Source organism: Mchenga conophoros, linkage group LG23, assembly GCF_057382185.1.
Source record: "Mchenga conophoros isolate Kocher_MC1m ecotype Shallow Benthic linkage group LG23, M_conophoros_male_GT1.1, whole genome shotgun sequence".
Classification (NCBI taxonomy): domain Eukaryota; kingdom Metazoa; phylum Chordata; class Actinopteri; order Cichliformes; family Cichlidae; genus Mchenga; species Mchenga conophoros.
In genome coordinates, this window is record NC_140547.1 from 16014205 (window position 1) to 16034998 (window position 20794).

The 20794-nt window shown below is 38.7% G+C and overlaps 1 protein-coding gene across 3 annotated transcripts in view; it reads right to left on the bottom strand.

The window, feature by feature from the left end:
• The window catches only part of LOC146546925 (uncharacterized), an 85342-nt gene that overhangs the window by 37947 nt on the left and 26601 nt on the right, over positions 1 to 20794 (bottom strand). For all 3 annotated transcript variants that reach the window (XM_085266517.1, XM_085266516.1, XM_085266518.1), the window contains 3 exons: positions 19871 to 19994; positions 4736 to 4835; positions 967 to 1025 (listed from right to left, as the gene is read on the bottom strand). In XM_085266517.1, the coding sequence (XP_085122643.1) occupies positions 967 to 1025; positions 4736 to 4835; positions 19871 to 19994 (283 nt within the window). The remainder of the gene's footprint in view (positions 1 to 966; positions 1026 to 4735; positions 4836 to 19870; positions 19995 to 20794) is intronic.

Here is a 20794-nt window from a genome sequence, read left to right on the forward strand (position 1 = left end):
ATTCTTTATTTTGAGACCTGGGGTCTAGTTTCCCGTCATTCTGTATGGAAGTGGGCAAAACTCTCAGCCGACTGTTATTCTGCATACACCACAATCTGCAGTGCATGCCTTTTAAACAGCAGAGAGACCGGCTGGAGGCAGTTTTCCTTCCTCTCGTAACACTCAATAGGAGATACTGGAAATACGACATTTGATTTAAGCGATTGAGTTTAACTGTTTTTTTCTTATATGCCATTTGGCACATGACCCTTGTAGTAGGAAGCCCGGCAAAGCTGTTTAATGTCCAACCTGAGCGTGCCAGACACCTGCATTTCCAAATGCACCATCATGAAGGTAACATCTCAAAATTTCAGGGCTGCAAAGCATATGTCTGGACCGTACTGGGGCCAGCTTACTGTGCATCCAATATCTAGATGCATGCAAAGTCATATATTAACATAAAATCAGAGTAAAACAGCTTAGTGTTGTGAAATGATTTTAAAAGGAATAAAATAATGGAGCAATTTTTGTCCCGATTATGACAGTGGGTCGACTCCAAACACTTCTATCTGATGCAAAATAGGCTTGATGAGTAAGGTCTCACAATAACTTAATATTTCTTTAATATTTCTACATGAACTGTTTGCATCAGCGTTAATTAAGGAGTTGAGATGTTCCAATTATCTAGTTAATCTAAGGAACACTTTGTTGTCAAACCTTTCTGCTTCAGTGCTGGAGCTTAATACCAGGAGCCATCAGTAGAATAATAATATGGTTGACCACCTGTGTAAGAGCCTTTCAGTCCTAATTCTTCTCCGAAATTCTAGTTTATTTCTCACAGTGATGCCCGTCTCTCGCTCTCTCTTTCTACGACCAACTCATGTTGAAGAATACGAACACAGTGCTTCCCAAGCCATTTCTGAATTCAGTACACTGAGTCCACAGATCAGCGGGTAGTGCCAGGTGCAGTCCTAAGATTAGATTTACCTGTGTTCTGTTGTGTGAGATCTGTGAGAAAAGCAGAGGCATCACGTTTACAATCCCACCTGTCAAGACCAAAAACAGAGCAGCGCGTCATTCATATGATACCTCCGTCTGTAATCTGTGGGCTTTTTTACTGTTCCTCAGCACAAAAATGTTGATATTCAATATGAGAAGGGAGGCACAGAAAATACCCAAATAGGTTTCCAGATATCACTGCTTGAAATAAAAACATCCCAACAGTATTAACTTAGTAAGGAAGCAAAACGAAATTATGGAAATACTGGTATCATGAATCCCACCTTCTTTTATTAGCATTTTAAACATTTTTTTGTCAGAAACTTTAGTTTAAATTCAAGCAATTCAAAAATTAAGCAGAAAATATAAAGCTGAAAGTGTCAAAAGCTGTAGTTCATTGAGAGGCCTCTGGTTCCAAAAGTGAGTCCGGTCCTCTAGATTCCCATTTTAAAATGCACCTTTTACAGTAAAAGAAACTATGTTCTATATTTGGTTCAACTTCACATTTAACGACAGCTGTACAGCATTTATTAAGGCTTAGTTTGCATTATAAGGGGCGTGGCCATGTCAGATAGCTAGAGCAGCTCCCAAAGCTACCATGTGATTGGCTTATGCTCACTAAATATTTCATCATGAGAAGCAGCAGATATGTTGGGTCCATTTTTTGGAAAACTTAATTTCTGAAGATCTGAAGATTTGTCTTTGCAATTATGGTATTTTGTTTCTATATTAGCCAAATCAATCGCTGTCACCAAGCTGCAAAAGTTTCCTTGCTTGTTTGCAGTTCAGTTCCTCAATATCATGGCACTTTCTCCCTTTAAAATTCCATTTAGAGAAATCAGTCTCCAAAGGTAGCAGAGAAATAGGTCCCACCCTGCTGAGCTGCACCGCATTAGTCTTGGTTTTGGGGGAGTAGTTTTAGAGTTTCAGCATAGTCTGAATGTTGTTTGAGAAGCTTTTAAAATCCTGACCGGATTTCAGAAGAAAAAGTAATCCATTTTTAATCTTGGGAAAATGATTTACAGTTGTTCTGTATACTGTTCCACACAACTAGCAGTGACAAACTGCAAAGCAGCTGTCATAGCTGGCAGTTTGCATGTTCAAATGGCTCTCTGAAGTAATGGAAGCGGGTAGGAAGTACAGTCAGAGCTGTCACAGAGATGCTAATGAAACAGAGTAATCACCCCTTAGCCTGCCACAGCTGATGTGTTGCAGTTACTTCAGGAAGTCAGAGTACTCGCTGGTACCCAAACGCACACACTCACTGACACACACACACACACACGACTCTCCATCCAGCTACCTCCATCTGTTAAGTGAGTCTTAACAGTTGTTCTGACTGAGCTTGCTCTAACTTTTGTTAGAATGCATTTTGGGATATTCCACCTTCTGTTTACTTTAGTCTGATATTTAAGGCTGTGCAGCGAAACCGAAGACACTGACTCATCCTCTGAAAATGTGTTTTTGTGAAAGGAGAAGCTTAACATAAAATGTAGTGTAAATGTAAATTGCTGAAGTACTTCAAAGTTTGTCATTGCTTTGTGAATATTTAACACTGTATATAAAGATGGATGAAATTACGCCTTCCCAGAAGTGTTGCCAATATGCGCCCTAAATGGGCACAGGCTTCCTCTTCTAACAACAAGCTGGGATGTGGAGAAGTGGCAAAAATCTGTCTATGCAGACATATCGTTGGGTGGCTGGACAACTAGTAGGTAGTAGTAGTCCAGAATTTGATGGATGCACTACACAAAGTTCAACACACATCTGTGCCGGGCAGCAGGCAGGACTTTGATGTCTGGGCTCCATCTCCCAGTAATTCCTTAACAGACTTTGGTTTCAAATGACAGCCAATATTGCAGTGCTCATTTCTATTTCTTCCTCACTTCGAACAGTAGGAGAAGATGGCGATGGATCATCCATCTGTACAGTCTGTGGTTTAATGTTACAAAGTGAAGACAGACGGATGAAAAGAAAAAGTTGAAAAGAGTGAAAAAGAGCAGACTGGACATATGGAGGTCACAAAGAGCAAAAATCAGCACAGACTACCATGACGTCACAGATCCATTACTAGCTGGTGCACTAGATTTTTAAAGAAGATTTATAAACAGTTTAATAGATTTGTATTCTAAAGGGAATTAAAGATATTCTCTGTCGACGCTAGATGTTTGTTCCCAAGTTTAAACAACGAACAATCAGAGGGCTGGACTTCAGAAGCAGTGCTTCTTATGTTCTTAATCGCCTGTTTAAAAAGAAAATCTTTGATGTAAAGATGAAAGTTTGACTTTTCCAGCACTTTTATTGTTTGTATCATTTGACTGTAGAAAAGAGAGATTACAAAAAATGAAAAAAAACAAAACAAAAACAAGAACAAGTGATAGAGAAACAGTTTTTGTTTTGGTTGTGTCTATTCTGAATATTTCCCTTCTGTTCGGATGTGCAGGATATGCGAGTATGCCTGCGTGCGTCTCCTCCAGCGTGTTAAATTGGCGATCCTCCAGCTAAATTTTCACTTGGGACAAAGTCACAGCGAGGCAAATCTGGTGAATACGGCAGCTGACAAGCAGACTGTGTTGGTGTGGGTTAAAAAAAAACAAACCTAAAAGCACTCTGAGTCAGCACATGATGGCACTCTGCACACACCACAGTTCCCGTTGATTCTTCTGAATGTTCTGCAAATCACTCAAGACGCTACAGTAAATGCCCGTCAGTCCGACTCCGGGGAACAAAGATCAGGGTGGACAACTCGAAAAATGTTCCTGGTTTTGTCCCTTATTTGATGAGCTGCTTTCGTGCTTTAAAACTGGACTTTTCCACTGAAACTATTGAAAACTGCTCATCCTGGCCCACCTCATAGTTTTCTAGTATTATAACCATCCTAGTTTGTAAGATGACCTTGAACAATAAATTGACCAAATTTAAATTAGATAAGGTTCGTGATTTTTATGGTTCTGTTCCCAAATTCTGGGAATAACATTGAGCTGACAAGATCTACTTGGTGCAACTGTAGATTTGGCGTCCCTGCCAACTGTTATATCTGAAAAGACCAGAGGCTTTTCTTTTGTATTTCCTCTATTGAAAGAGATATTTGCACTTTCACAATTTTCTGGAAAACTGAATCAAGTAAGGTCTTCCCAGCTATACTGAAATGAGCAATTCCCTGTTGCACATATGACTTGGCTCACTATTATTTATGTTGCTATGTCTGTAAAGTCTCATTCTTCAGTGTATCTTTGCAGTAAAGAGAGACAAGAGTAAGTGGTGAAACAGCAGTGAAGTCAAATGATCAGTCAGAATTCAAATAGTCAGCCTGTGCAAACAGTAGCTTTGCACACATCAGGTGCAGTACTGGGCAAAAGTTTCGAGCTGGCTCTGATTTCTTTATATTTTCCATGGAAATAGCATTAGAGGAACAAGTCTTAAAGATACATCTACTCCAAGTATTCATAATACAGTCTGAGGATCATGCAAACTGTGGGAGAAACCACAAGATGGGGTTCTGCCAGGAGTTCAAAGGTATGCTTTGGTTACACTTGAAGCCCATTTAAATAACTTGTTTTCTCATTTCTTAGGAGATCTGTTCATGTAATGAAATTCCAATTTTGGTAGCAGCTGGAATGGAAAGTCAGACCGTCATTAGCTTCAACATCCTTTGCAGTACAACAGACTGGAAAAGGGCCACAAAGACACAATGATAAAAAGAAGAAGACAAAAAAAAGGAAGACTGTGAGCTTTATTGCACAAAGCTGAAGCTTACCCAGAGCCACTGTGCCCATTAGGAAAGGTTTTCCCATCTGACTGAAGTCACTGCTGCTCTGAAGGCCGACCTCTGACCCCACTGCAAATGTCACAGCCACCTGAGAGACACACAGACGAGTTCACACACGCAGGCCTTCTGTTACATCTCAGGCAGTATATTTTTCCCTAGTTCTAAATAAAAGAAGAGAAACATCAAGTTTTTCTTTGTGCAGGAAGATAATTAATTCTTCCACCGTAACACAACCGAGACAGGACAGTTACATAAAAAAAAAACAACAACATTCATTTCTTACTTCTAAAACAAGTTATGTATAAGCACTTTGGGTGACTTGTTATGGTGCACCTGCCCCGCTGTAGGTACCAAAGCACTTTTTAATCTCTTAAACTTGCGAACCCTGGAGAGATAGCAGGTTGGAAGTTTATATTGACATCGAGTGAAACCACTCTGCTATCTAACAAACTTTCAGCATTGCTGTTAGTTTCTCATGCTGACACCACAACATGTGCAAAGGGAAAAAAAACACAAACATATGAAGAGCACCAACATTTCATCAGCAATCAGACAAGCAAAGCTGTGCAAATTATGACATTTTTTTGTGTGTGTTAGTCATACTTCCCATCTAATATTTCAGATGCTATCAACTGTTTCTAAATTGCAAAAATACTTTAGGGCAAATTTACCACACAGCCCAAATTAGTAGGTTGGAAACATCTGGGGTTGATCTACTAGTAATATGCCAAATTATGAACTGAGGTGTACCAGTAATGACCAAGGCACTTTAAGAAGACCACAAAAATTGCATGGAGCCACGAACAAGAAGAACTGTGTCAGGAACCGAGACTGTGCTGGCAACACATATTCAGCTTGTAACTCGCCATCCAACAAAATACTCCAAGCGTACGTTTCCTGAATGAGTTTTTCTTGGAAAACAGCAGAGCAGCACAGACTGAGAGAGACAGGAAAAGAAAAAAAAATCTGCAGTATAATTGGAGGTCTTAGTGGACAAATTGAACAATTTTAGTAACATCAAAATTGCAATGTCCAGCCTGGCCACAAAAGGGACGCATGAAACACGACTGAGGGCAGTGTGACTGCAGCAGAAGGAAATTTCTAAAAGGATATCACAAAATTACAACAGCAATGGATGACTTGAAGTGACACAAGTAGTAAATAGTCATTTTTTCTACTTTCACACAGCCCGTGTAGACTAATGTCTTTTTTCCAAACCAAGTTTAGCAAGCTGGAGGTCTGTGGTTCTGATGAAGTCATTTTCTGGCCTGAACAATAAGCCTCTTGCTAGTTTTCTTGCAGTTATGGGACAGCATTTGAAATAGTTATAATCGCGACAGATCATCACTACATTATCAGTAGTGTTAAAGCACTGGAACTTGTTTTTTCAAAATATCCAGACTATACCTGTAAGCATCTCAGAATAGTTTAGACAGGGGTGTCCAACTCCAGGCCTTGAGGGCCGGTGTCCTGCAGGTTTTAGATATCACCCTGGGCCAGCACACCAGAATCAAATGATTAGTTCAATACCAGGCCTCAGGCCACTTCAAGATATGTTGAGGAGGTAATTTAGCCATTTAAATCAACTGTGTTGGATCAAGGACACATCTAAAACCTGCAGGACACCAGCCTTGAGGCCTGGAGTTGGACACCCCTGGTTTAGAGCATTTGCACAGCCTTCCTCATAGTCATCCCAACTCATCAGAAGTCAGTCACCTCTTCCTTTGCTGGTTTTGAACAGTTTTATTCTTCTTAATAATGGCCTATTAAATGTAGACCAAGTGTAAAATGTAAAAAGTGTATAGATAAGAAAATATGAAAAGCATTGATATTTCAAGTTGGACAACAGACAGAGATTTCTTTTATTATATTAAGATTTTAGAATTATGCTACATGATAAAAAAGCATAACTTATCATGTTTATAATCACACCACAGACATGTCGTATGAGCCATGTAATACATACAGTGAATGCATATGTTTTATACATTTCTCCCCCCACATGTGGCCTGAGGGACACAGGATAAAGACTAAAACACAAATCTCAGCAGATTCTTTTGCGTTTATATTGTTCTATGTTTTGAAGTAGTGTGTAATGAATGCTCAGTATCGGTGCTGTGATTACAGGCTGTGAATTCTGAAAATGTGTGATTCTGACCACAGATGAAGCTGTTTTGTTGTGCTGGTTTGATTGTTTGGGAACACTTTGAGTTTTGTGAATGTAGTTTGAAAATTGAACTTGATGTTTACAGTTTAGAGAAGAGGGTGGAAGGTTTCAAGAAATGCGTCTTTGCAATCGTGAAAAAACTGTAACCCAGAAATAAAGAGTTGAATTGAGAACTGTCCACATTTGAAAGAAATGAGCTGGTTCAGTTTTTCCAGCGCTGACCGTAACCGCCAACATAACAGAGTGCTCATAAAGAAAGTGTACAGAGCACACTTTGTGCTGAATCAAGCTGGAGGGTAGGCTTTGACTTGATCTTTCATCCCTCCTCAAAGATGTTGTGCCGACATGACTCACTTGTTGACTTTGATTTTTAGGTTACATTGTGCTGTGTGATGCTTTCAGCAACACTCCAGTTTTGGCCTTTGGCTTTTTGAAGTACACAATATTTGCAGTATGCAAATATCGACTCCACAGAGAACAGCTGTAGTTACTGTACGCAATATCTAAATTCTCTTACTGACCTTTGGTTATTTTTTCAAGAATGCAAAATACATTAACTTTATCATCAAACCATAAACTTTTACAGTCGCCTCATGCCCTGAAATTCTTTTTCTATATTATGATGTACCATATGCTCAGTGAGGTTTTTATTTGGCCTGAGCCACTTGGTTTTTAAACACAGATGAAATTGCTTTGAGGATATCGTTTGATTATTTTCCCGGAAAAGTCAATCATTCCATGAATGTCGTTTGAAAAATGGGTTTCTTGTTTACCGTTTGGAGTAAAAGATGGAAGGTTTCAATGAAAGAAATTCAAGAACTGAAAAACTTTCTGCAATTTCATGTCAGGCGAGTATTTGTGATGTCTAATTTTCATTTCTGCAGCATCAAACAGGATTTGACAACATTTGTTGACATTTTCCATCTCAGGCTGAGAAACAGGAGACAAAACCCACGCTGGAAGCTCACCTGACGTGAACAACAATAGTCATATCAGAAATCAGCTTAACATTTCGTAAGATGAGTAAGTGTGATCTGTATGTTGCCAAAACATGAGTGCAAGAGCAACTGGTGTTTTAGTGCACAAAAACACTATGCACTTTTTTTCAAAAGAACAAGGAAGAGGAAATTGGGGTGAAGGAGACCGGTAGTGTTAAAAACAAATGAAAAAAAAAAAATAATAGCAGCAAGTTAATTAGAGGTGAGAAAAAAAAAGGGATGGGCTGAAAAGCAAAATGTGGAGAAAGACTAGAAAAAATGGGAAAGAGAGAGGAGGACACAGAACTGGTTTTAATGACTTCAAAGTCCTAGACACATATTTCAGCTGATGCTTTTAGGTTATTTCATAGTTGTTTGATCTAATGTTAGTCCTAAGAATTAAAAAATTAAAAAAATCTCCCCCTCCTTAGTGACATGGCACCTGACTGTGTCCATGAAAGTAGCATAAGATTATGAAAAATAAATGCGGTTCAAATAAACCTGACCATAAGTTCCATAAATTCTGCCTCCTCTCACCCTATCCCTAACATCCTCCTCTGTCACACCAATCCTCTTTTCCTCCTGTCTAGCAGCTCCATCTTCAACATGTTTTGTCCGATACATCAACAAACCCCTTTGTACATGTCCAAAGCATCTGGGCCCTGCCTTTCAAACTAACTTTGTCTCTGAACGACTCAACCATGTACTCATTTTTAATCCCGTCCCTCCTGGTCAATCCCACTGAAAATCTTTAGCTTCTTCAACTCCACCACCTCCTGTCTTTCTGTCAGTACAATAGTCTCCAAACCATACATCACAGCAGGTCTCACTACTTTCTTGTAAAGGCAAAATAATAGTCTGATCCAAAATTTTCCCCAATTTCTAGTCACGCACATGAAATGAAACAAAACTCCAGCTTTCTCAGCAATCCACAAATGCACAGCTTTAAAACAAGGAAGGATTTCCAAGTTCTGTTTTGTTCACCTCAACCAAGGAAAAATAAAAATTTGGAAAAAAAAGTAATGAAAGAAAAGAAAGCTAAACATTTTTAGGTGCAGGATATCTAAGACTTTGAAGCAGCGGTCAAGTCACTGGAGAGCTCCCATCGAGGAGATGATCACCCAGGTTACGCAAACCATCGTGAGGTTTGTGTAATATTTCGAGAAATTTCCTCATCGTTCCACAGGTGGAGCACGTTACATTAGAGAGAATGGGTGAGTCTGTGGGGTGACTGCTTAAGTAAAATATGGTCCACCCTAACACAAATGCACCACAGGCCTAACTACATTGTCCTCTTCCAAGTGATTTGACCCCCTTGCACCAGGCTGCAATATTCCCTTGCTGTCATGGGAGCGAGTAGCATTAAAGGTTCAATGACAACTTTATTAGAGGTGAGGGTCTGGAATCTTAACCAATTATAAAGCCTGAATAAATGTCACGCTAATTATTTCCAGAAAACCGTGAAATTGTAGTCGATTCTCCGTGAATAATCTACCTTCAAACATAATTCCACAGCTCAGTGCATGAGATTCATTTAAAAGTGTGTGTGTGTGTGTGTGTGTGTGTGTGTGTGTGTGTGTGTGTGTGTAGCATTGCTATGTCTAGCTGATGTAATGGCTAAAGCTACATTCAAGCCTATTTCACAATGACTTAATAGAGCTCTTATCAAGGTGCATAAACTTCATCTAGGCTGCCCTGTTATTTTATTTAGCTGCAGGTTTTTGTGTGGAGCAATCAGTCAGACGTCAGGCCTGAAGGAGCTGCTGGAGCAGCACATCGATTCGGATGAAATTACATAAAGGAGGGAAGAGAGAAGGAATGAAAAAGAAAGGAGAAGAGGAGTGGAGAGGAGGAACAAAGAGGAGAGAATGTGTTTTCATTACAAAGTGAGAGATCCCATGTGAGTGAAGCAAGTGTGACTTTACACACTGTATGTGTAGTTTTTGCGTTTCCTGGCAACTGAGAGGGACATGCTATGATATGAATGGGAGATAAAAGTTGAATAATATGTCCAAAAGTACGCAACCAGGAAAGGGGTCAAAACAGTTTTCATATGTTGTGGGGAATCAGATTGAGATGAGCAACATGGCTTAACCGGAGTTGCATGCTAGCATCTGCTATCTATAGTAGCACTAAGAGGCAAGCTCTGGGAATACCAAAAACTGCAATTCTTAGAATGTCAATGAGGGTGGCACCAATCTAAGCCAAATTAAAGACCCCTAAGTTGAAATGCTCCACTTCAGCATGAAAACATATGTTTCCAGCTTTGTAGAAAACTAATTTAAGCCTTTAATACTAATCTTGCCCTTCATGACTTTTGAACTAGAGTAAATTTAAGTGCAATAAAGCTTAAGGCTACGCCCTTTGAAGGGTGAATGACAAGTAGGTGCCATTTCAGTATTTAATTAGACTAAGAGTTAGAGGCTCTCTTTCACCAGACAAAATTGGCATCATTTTATAGCACAGTGACATTGATACAACCTGTCAGCCAAGCTAGCTAGCAGCACAACAATTAGTTTGTACCCTCCTATCATACTCTGGTCAAGCTTGGTTTCAAAATAAGCAGGATGGTGAGGGCGTCCTGCCTACAGTATGTGCATCTTCCAGACTGTTTAGCAGAAGGTGGCAGCAATGTTACCGTTTATGTACCTGATCATAAACTATTGGGCAAATAAAAGTGTTTGATGATTTCATTTCCTGGGAGTCAGGATTGTTGTAACAATAAATTTCAGTTCATCTAACAGACAACTGGCCAAACAAATCTTTGACCACTGCTGCTAGCATGCAAGGAATACAGCGAGCTAAACATTCACTATTAATGCCTCCATCAGGTTACTTAAATAGACCTTTGTCTCACCAGAATCAATCCAAATCAACATGCCTTAAGGGCTTACTTACATACTCCCCACTCTGCCTCTCAACAGACCCCAAAACAAACAGTTATTTAAAGCCTCCTCAAAACATCACTCAACTTCATAAGTTGTTTACTGCCAAGGTTTCACATTGACTTTTCATGAATTTGACTTAAAAAAGCCCAGATGCAAAGTGAAAGTGGTTTTGCAGTGGAAAAACATCTCCCTGCGGCCACCATTTCTAATGTGGAATAAATTATGGATGGCTTTATTTAGGATTATGCTCCTGCAAAGGGAAGCAATCAAAGAGACTGCAGCGCTGATTTTGTTCTGAGAATGTCTGGAAATCCTGGTAAACGCTGCAAAAGACTTCTATAAACTGACTGTAAATGTGGAAAATACACAGATTTGAGGTCTGTTAGAGTTTAACCACAAACCATAAATGGACGAGTCCCATCAGCCACTGAAATATACATATACATCCATAGAGTGATTTTATTGTACACATGCAACACTTAAAAGTATTCATGCACCAATGACAGATTGAGTGCAGTTTTGGTATTCTAACAACTTCGTTTTAAAAACAATCGTGAAAGGACCTCACCGATAGCCTGATGAAGTAATCGCCGAGTTGTGGCAGCAGTTTGTTGCATTAAGTATTAATTCAGTCAGTTTACCCTTTTGGTTTCGCCCACTTACCAAATAATGCCAATTGTAAGCATCTAATGCTCTGTATGCTTTTTTAATAAACACGGCAAAGAATTGAATAAAAAAAATGTTTGAAAAACATTTTGTTTATGTCTGTTACATTGGCTTTGATGTTTTACAGTGGTCACTGAGTGAAGGTCATACTTTATCCACCCTTTTATTTGCCAATGCATTACTTGTTAAATTCTCCAGTCTACCTCTTTTCATGCCCTTCTATCCTGGCAGCTCAGGGCCTGGAAACTGCTGTTTTCTTTCTAAGTATACCAAGATAGAAACATTAATATTTCAGCTATAAAGAGAAAAATCACATTTGGTGGGCCATAAATGGACGGTGCTTGACGACAGTGTTTTATTCTGGTGCAGTCGGCCTTGCCCGCCCAGCTCTCTCTCATATTGATGCAGAGTAGAGGGAATGGCTCTCAGTGCCCTGCTCCAGAACTGAGCCTCTAAATCTTAACGCCTCCCCCTGTTTGGGATTTGGCTTTAGGTCACATTTCTTTCATACTGTGTGTGTGTGTGTGTGTGTGTGTGTGTGTGTGTGTGTGTGTGTGTGTGTGTGTGTGTGTGTGTGTACACATCTCCATCTACAGGACGTGCAGGAAAAGGCGGCTTTCCAAAACAGCATCACAGAGGAAGCATCACCTCACAGAGGTGTCAGGATGATTTTATCTATTTCCTTTTAAAATTCGGCCTCAGTAACGACGGCAAAATTGAACCACAACTTCTGTGACGCACGCTCAGTTGACAGTGTGGGTTTGTGCATGAAAGCGCTTATGGACTTGTGTGCTATCAATGCAATCTAAAATCAATCTGCGCAGTTTCTCCATTGTTCTTCAAGGACAGAAGATCCTTTGGGGAGACATAAAGGTTCCACTGAACGCCTTCTGCTCTGGAGGGACGTCATTGATCTGATTCCGGTGTCTGGATAGCTGCTCACCAACAACCCTGACATTTATTCTTATATTCCCATAGTTTTAAAACATATCTTAATACTTAGGCTAGGGGATGTCAGATATTTTTGTCATATTTTTTACTGTAAAATATGCAAAGGGAAAAATATTTACATGTCCTACTAATGGCTAATAAGAAGTAACTCTATAAAAACAAATAGCTATCAATTTGCTACTGCTGAACTGTACTCCTACTATATTGTACACATTTTGCATGTGAATTAGCTTATTCATTTCAACATTTTCCCCTTGTTTTTCAATTTTTCCATGGCATATTGAAATTAGTATGACTCCAGCATTTCAGTTATACTCAAGGGTTCACGCCCTGTGAGATTCATTCAGACAGAAATAAAGATAAGGCGGAAGTAAACAAGCAAATAGCTGAGAGTGAGTTTGAACTCAAACCTTTTGTTTGGGAAAGAGCTGTTCAAACAGCATCAAGCTTAGAAACTCAAACCAGCAGCTCCCCATGGAGAGGTTTCAATTGTAAAATACTACCGAAGTCAAATACATCGCTTTTTTGGACGAGGACTTGAAGGAACAATGCGAGTTTCCACTAGTGTGATGTATATTTCTTCATCAGAGAGTGCAGCAAAAGTAATAAAGACATACCAAAAGTAGTAAAATTAACAAACTATCATTGTATGGCACCATCCTACAAACTGAGTGTGCTTGAATCCTGGGCTGTGCAGCAAAGTTGCATCTTTAGAAAACTAAAAAAATAAATAAGCAAAGTTGTCTCACAGCTTCCTTTTGTTTAAAAAAACATCCTGGTCTATCTAAAGACGTATAAAAGTGTCTTGTAAATTTGAACTGTGTATATTTTTCATTTAAAAAAAAAGAAGGTTTAAGCTATAAGACAGCAAGTCCTTTCAGAACATGTGGATCAGCGTTTGTTAAAACTAGTCTCAAATTCATCCGGTAATTCTATACACTTATGGTCAAACACCCCAATTCAACACATTTATGAGTACAATGCCGACATTATTTTTATTTATATTTATATAGCCACCTGTGACGGGTACCTCTCAAAAGACCGTGAGCTGCTGTAGCACAAAACCCACACCTCACTCTCTTGCTGCCAGCAAGATAAGACTGAATAACACTGGCATCGATCGCCGCTGTTACTAATCCTCGCAGCATTAGTTCATCTGCCAATACGTCAATAATTGAGCTGAACTAATGTAGAATATAAACACATTTACAGGGTACACAAAAAAGACATTTCTGTCCTTGGGAAGAACGAATATCATGGAAAAAAAAAAAAGTCTTCAGCAACAATAGTGGAGAGAAGTGAAACCTTTAGAAAGATGGTGAAAAGCTGTCGAAGTATTTCTTCCAGAGACATTTCTTTTGCCAATTAGGCAGTGATTTTTAAGAAGATGGGGGAGAGAAAAGTGTCAAAAAGGACACATTTAATATTTTCTATCACTGATTGGCTGCAATTTTGAAAAATCTGCATCCATTTGATTTTAAAGAGACACTGGGGATTTTCCTGTGCCACGCTAGGAAAGAGCTGAAGGGAAAGGCACACTAAATACAGAAATTTTTATCCATTAACTAGCATGAATATCCCTGAAATTGTTTAAATGCAAATTTTCCGACATAATTGCTCACATTGCATAATCACAGAAAGTTGTTCCCTGGTCCTAAACATAGGCTCCAGTTACATGGACATTCAAATATAGCGATTTGGTTACTCACAGAGAATTGTGAGGCACTGCGATGATACTTTTATCGACTATACACGAAGAACTGTATATTGTCCCATAAGAAAAGCTTTAATTTACATATAAAATGAGCTTGCTAGGATTACGCTAATGTAGGCGTTCAAAGTATTATTATTAATCATTTGTGTCGCAAAGGGTTGTGTCCATCAAAAGCTTGGCTAACACTGAATATAATACATTTCCCTGCAGCAGATGTACAATTCACTGAGGCAGTGTAATCTTGTGGGATGTGATGGTGGTGTTAAATGGACTCTGAGCCAAGCCTAAAAATGTCTTTAAAGAGCACCTACTGAGATGCTGACATGCCAAGATGTTGGCAGGAACTGACCTGGAAAGGCCCAAAACCGCCACAGACACACTGGGAGCTCCTTAAGTACAAAGCTTCTGCATAGAGTAGAAGTGTAGAGTGCCACCTCCATCCATTTTACCAGCATGACCTTTCATTTGCTGCAGAAACCAGCATTTCTTATGTCACTGCAGTCATCAAAAAATATACAAAGCATATTTTTAGGCGGCGAATAAGCACAAAGTGCAAAGTATGTCACGTAAAGGTGATAAACTCCTGAAACTTTTTTTTGTTAATATAATTAATCTCAAATCTTTTTACCTTTAAATATCCTCTCTCAGTTGATACTGAATATACTGTAATTTCTCCCTTTAAAATTCTTACCAGGATCTACGATTAAAAAAACCAAATGAATAAATATGATATTTACTTTTCTTTTATTTGTCACACAAAAATATATTAATTTGATATTAAGTGTGAATTTACAACTCCAAACTGAATTGTGCGTGCTAAGTAGAACGTTTGTATGCTTTTGAGAAACATCCAAGCATAACTTCAGGAAAATGAACCAAGTTAGATGCAGAATCTCAAGCTCAAAGAAAAGCAAACTTCTAATTCTGTTTCAAACTTAAGAAATTTGACTTTGAAATACTTACAAAGATTCAAGTCAGTGAAGTAATGAGCTTGACAAGATGTTCTGAGTGGCATTCTTGTAGTAAAAAGGGCAGAACATCACGGGAATGTGGCACACAGTCAGGCAACCTTCCACAGTAACAACTGCTAAAATTGTTAGATATCATCGAGCAGACTGTGCGTCAGGATTGTTGCACAACAATCAGAGAAACTGTTGACATTCTTTACTTTTCATTAAGAGCAGTTCTCACAATAAATTTGAAAGTCACCACATTGTTGCCAAGTGTGTGTCACAATTGAAAAGGCACTACATCCAAGACAACCTTCACTGGTGATGAGAGGTGGAGGTAGAGCTACGTGCCAAAACCAAACAAAGGCAAAGTTGAAGGGTCTGTAACTTGAGACTAAAGAAAGCACATCAGCTAGAAATGCAAACAAGCCTCGTTATGCGATGAATGAATATCCAGGTGGATCTCCCATCAGAGGGTGTTAAAAACGCTTACTGCAGTGGGGACAAAATCTTCCAGTGTAGTCAGCCTGTGGTTAGGGACCAGTCCAGCTTGTCATCCAGTAGGACCTCCAGATATTTATGAGTTCACCACCTCAGTGTCCTGGCTATATACGGAGACTGGCAGATAGTCAGAAGATCTAGGCTATCCTATCTTCTTGGTTTTTGCAGTACTGAGATGGAGGCAACTCCTACTGCACCAATTCTGAATGCCTCAACAAGAACACCTTTGCTCTTGTTGCTCGTCTTCTGATCACATAATAGTGAAGCTCAATAAGTCTACACAGGAGTCAGGTATTTTTCCACAAAGCACAGCAGACAACATTCCCGGTAGCATCTCAATATTTCTCAACAGTGCCACCAAATCATCAAGGTTGTCTACTAGTGAGTTGACATTTCCCCATCAGAAGCGACAGCAGAAACAGCTTACACTTCCACCTGCTAGCCTTTAGTTTAGCTTAGCTCCTGCTCTGTAACCTTGGGAGGGCTTCCTGAACTCCGGTGGCATCTGGTATCTGACTCCAGTTTGCAAAGCCACAAGACTGTCCTTTGTGTGCAGTACTGGGATTTGCCCCCACTTGGTACACTGCATGATCTAATCTTTATATTATTGCCTATCAGTGGCAACCATAGCTTAGACCAGTGTTTCCCAACCTTTTGGAGCCATGCCACATATTTCACATTAGAAAAATCACACGGCATACCACCAGACAAAAATGTCACAAAAAGCATATTGATAATTTTTTTGCTTTCTTCTGACCACTATTCATGCTAGAGCCTTAATCTGAGTCAGATTAAGGCTCTATCAGATCTGGGTCAATGTGAGACCCATGTCACATTGACTACTTTTTCTTTTCAAATATTTATCTATTCCTATTACGCACTGCATCGCCTCACAGTATGACTATTATGTAATTTCTTCTTCGTCTTCTTCTGTTTTACTGGAAGTTGGCAACCCATTTAATTAGAGCAGGTAGTTGTACTGCCCTCTAGTGGAAATAGAATGTAATTGTTCTGCCCATTACTCACGCCGGGAACCAGATAATCTTCCCCGGCACACCTATGTGCTGCAGCACAGTGGGTGGGAAACACTGGCTTAGGCAGGCCGAGAGAGATTTCACTATTTAACAGACGGCTTTCCATTTAAATCACAAATTATACTTCATATAAGAAATGTATAAACCCTTACTGAAGAGTTGTAATGGCAGTCATTACTACACCCTTCAACACTTTGCGTGTACAGAGTGATACTTGCATCAAATTATATTTCATATAAGAATGTAAAACAAACAAACTTACGGAGCAGTTGTCATGACAATTAGTATGGCTACATCACTCAGAAGTTTGTATGCAGAGAGTGTACAGTTCATCCCACTTTAAAACTGACAAAGTAATTGAAAAAAGTGATAAAAGCAAGGTACACAAGCAAAGAGTTTGTGCAAGTCAGAAATGAGTTTCTTTCTTCTTCTTTTCAAACTGAGATGAGATTACGAACATAAAAGAATAAACTGATTTTGAGAGTTTTATTTTCTCAGAAGTTTGGAAGCTGCAATACATGTTTGATCTCTCCTTTATCTGTCTTGATCTTCTCTTCTTTGTCTTGTTTTTGTCTCCTTTAGTGCCGGTACAAAGTATAGCTGTACAGTATAAATCTTTTCATTGCTTTCCTAGTTTTTCTAGAATAACACTTTAGATATGAATTATCTTTTGAATCCCCTTTGACATGTGTTGTAGAAAGTCTTCATTATTATGCCAGCGGACTTTATAAATTCAAAGTATTCATTTTCTGATACAAGTAGAGTTGTCTTGATATATTGTAATTCATCTCTTGCCTTTCCTACGTGCTATTTCATGTAATAGCAAATAAGCTTAAAGTACTGTGATTAATTCCTTTTCTACCCAATATTTAAATCATCTTCGGTGACTCTTTCTGCTTTTCAAAAACTGTAAGCTACATGGTGTAATATAAGACTCATTTGTGAAGAAATGTTTTTTCTGTAATTTCCCTTGAGGATCATGTTGCATAATGTATACTGCAGGCTGGATAAAAAAGTCTGAAAACCTGTTGTTTATCCAAGGTAATTTCTGTATGAATTTTGCCTGGTGAAGTTCTTATTCACAAAGTTGTGCACAAATGAAGTAAGCTCAAGTGATGGACAGTGTGTGGGATTTTCAGCTATCAAAAGTCAACCACAATAAATCAAAATGTTTTTTCCCTTCGCTAATGAACACAGAAAAATCCACGGGAGGAATTGTATTTAACAACTGGAAGGATTGTAGTGGTCAGAAGTTTACATAAACCCATCATGGCCATGAGTGTAACAGTGATTTGAAGCTTTTAATGACTTCCTTGAACTGTTCTTTTTCCCAGCTGCAGAGTGATTGTACACTTTAATGACTTTAAAAACAAAAATTTGATATTGAAGTTATAATTTATTATCTATTTCCTCTAATCTGGATTACTTCTGGGTTGTACTGATACATAAGGTATCTTTTTTCCTTTATCAGCCAGTATATCCGTGATGTACTGATCAGCCATATCACTCACTGTATTTCTATGGCTGCCCCTCCTTGACCTTCATAATGCCTGCGCTCTTTTCCTGTTAAATGGCTGTTCTTGGTTCCCACCACACCCAAGGGCTTGCATATATTACAGTGTCTTTACATTACAATATAAAGCAAACGAGCTAAACTGGTGCTAGAAAAATTAAACTGAAATGATTAATATCCAACATCTCACATTTATTTTTACACAAATCTTTACACAACAAAGGCACAGAAACATGTACATCATCTATGCTTTCAGTGTTTGCCGCAGTGGTGTGGTAATAAAGAAGCAGTACAGAGAAGTAGTAGAACAAGATAACAGGACTCATAACTACTCTTTTAAAACTCCACCATTGTGCAGGCACAAAAACCCTGAAACAGCTTTCCCATGTAAATTTTTTTTTAACCCAAATTAGAGTTCAACGATTTTTCCATTGTGTGGTCATGCTGTCTTCCATGTTATCAGAGCCACTACTGTTGGTAAGATAGAGAGCGAGACACACTTGGGGACTTCTTCCCCACTTCCCCAAGAGGAGAACCTCATTCAGACTTACGTCCTATGAATTACTGACTTGCAGTTCTGCTAATTTCATTCAGCCCATTTAATTTTTTCCCAGGCACATCGTCTTCCTCACACTGACTGGCAAAACAAAAAGGTGGGAGATGTAGCAGCAACTCTGAAAACGTACATTTCCATCGAGCTTTAAAGTCCAAGCAACAAGCAAAAAAACCCCTAATTTAGTTTTTTTTTTCCTTTTGACAATTTCTTTCACTTATCAAATTCCAGACTAACGGGAAGGCTGAAGCCTATCCAAGCTGTCACAGGGCAAGAGGTGGGGTACATGCTGGACAGGTCACCAGTCTGTCTCAGGCAGAACACAGAGAGAACAATAATTTACACTCATGTTCAAAGACTAGAGAGCTGCAAGCAACAACTTAAAGTCCTGAGTTGAAATTCTCAGCTGTATGCGGAGAGGCTATGATGAAACTATCATGAGACAGATAAAATTTTATATGAATAACCAATATGAATCTAGTAATACTTTTAACACCGATTATAAACATTTATAGGATAATAAGCTGAATATCAGTTCTTGGAAAGTCATGGAAAATCACTGGTGAGGGAAAGCATACCTGTACAAAAAGTATGACCCATAATAACACATTATGGAAACAGGTGAACTTTATGCAGGGTCTGAGATGAGTGTGTCATTTCACCTCATCAAAATTCCAACAAGCTGCAGTATTTACACTAACAAACCAGAACTACTTCACAGGCATCATTCAACTAGAAAACACATCAAACAACTCCAACCTCACATCAAATTCTGTTTGATATTTCATGTCTCACATTTATCATTTATGTTTCCTTTATTTTGTCCATCCCATTCAAATCAATAAAAGCAGGCTGTATAACAGAAACACCTCCCTGCATAATGCAATACAACAGCACAAGCTGCAGCTGCCAAAATGATCTTACTGTTGAAACAACACCTTCTACATCAAATCAGCGCTTTCATGAAGAGAGAATCCATTTTAGATAAGTGAACACCGTCACATAAATATCGAACAGATGGATACTCGGGACATGACACAGCCATCAGATGCCTTTATCATTAGCGACATTCCCAAATATGTTTTTTCCTTTACATGAATTCTCCTTTTTCTAATGATAAAAAGCTATTCCCAGTAAAGCCCTGTGTCATTATTGCAAATGCTTGAAAATTATGCCAAAATGTATCAAAATGAAGAGAATCACTGTTACCGTGACAATGAGGAGGATTCCTTTCAGGAGGGTGAGCACTGAAGTGATTGGCTGAATAACTGTGTGGGCCAGTAAAATAGCAAGAGTCAGGGTCCAGGTGAAGACTGGGATCACATAGATGTGGCTGTGGAGAGAAAAAAAACCCATAACACACATAATTAAACTCTATACTATAAAAATCTGCACAATTTGACTGTTGACTAAACACAAGCGCTCTGCATTGATAGATAATCAAGATGCAAGTCTAGTACTTCATAAGCTTGTGGTTCAATTAACAGTCATCCTCCAAAACAAACACCTGTTTGCTGCTTATTAACAATGAAAACATCTGGAGTTTTAGCAACTACTGTTGACTGAGGGAAAACACCTCCTGGATATTCACTGTCACAGCCAAAGTAACCAAACATACAGTAAGTCAACAATTTTGTAAAACGTCCAAACAAATGATTGAAGTTCATGCATTATTATACTTAAAACTGCTCTTAGCTACTTCACTGAAACAGACATTTTTCCCAGTAGATGCAACTTAATACTACTATTAATCCACCACTGCATACACAGAGCACAAAATACATTTTATAGTAAACTTTATGCAGTGCTTAAAGTTACTACTTAAGCTCTAGATTAAATATTCAATACAAACGCATCATATTTATAATATAAAATAATTATACGCAAAATGACCATAATGATTGTTTTTTTTAAATATTATTTAAAAAATGTGTTGCAGCACAAAGCTGCTATAAAGGACAAAGACTTATGCAACAGTGCAAGAATACAACAATAAACCTCTTTCGTTCTCAAAACAGGATATCAAATACTGCTGTCAGAAGCTGGTTGCCTTTTAGACAAGGACCTTCAGCCTACCTACTATCTATGTAGAGGACAGTACCTTAAGATAAGGTACTAAAGTACCTTCATGAA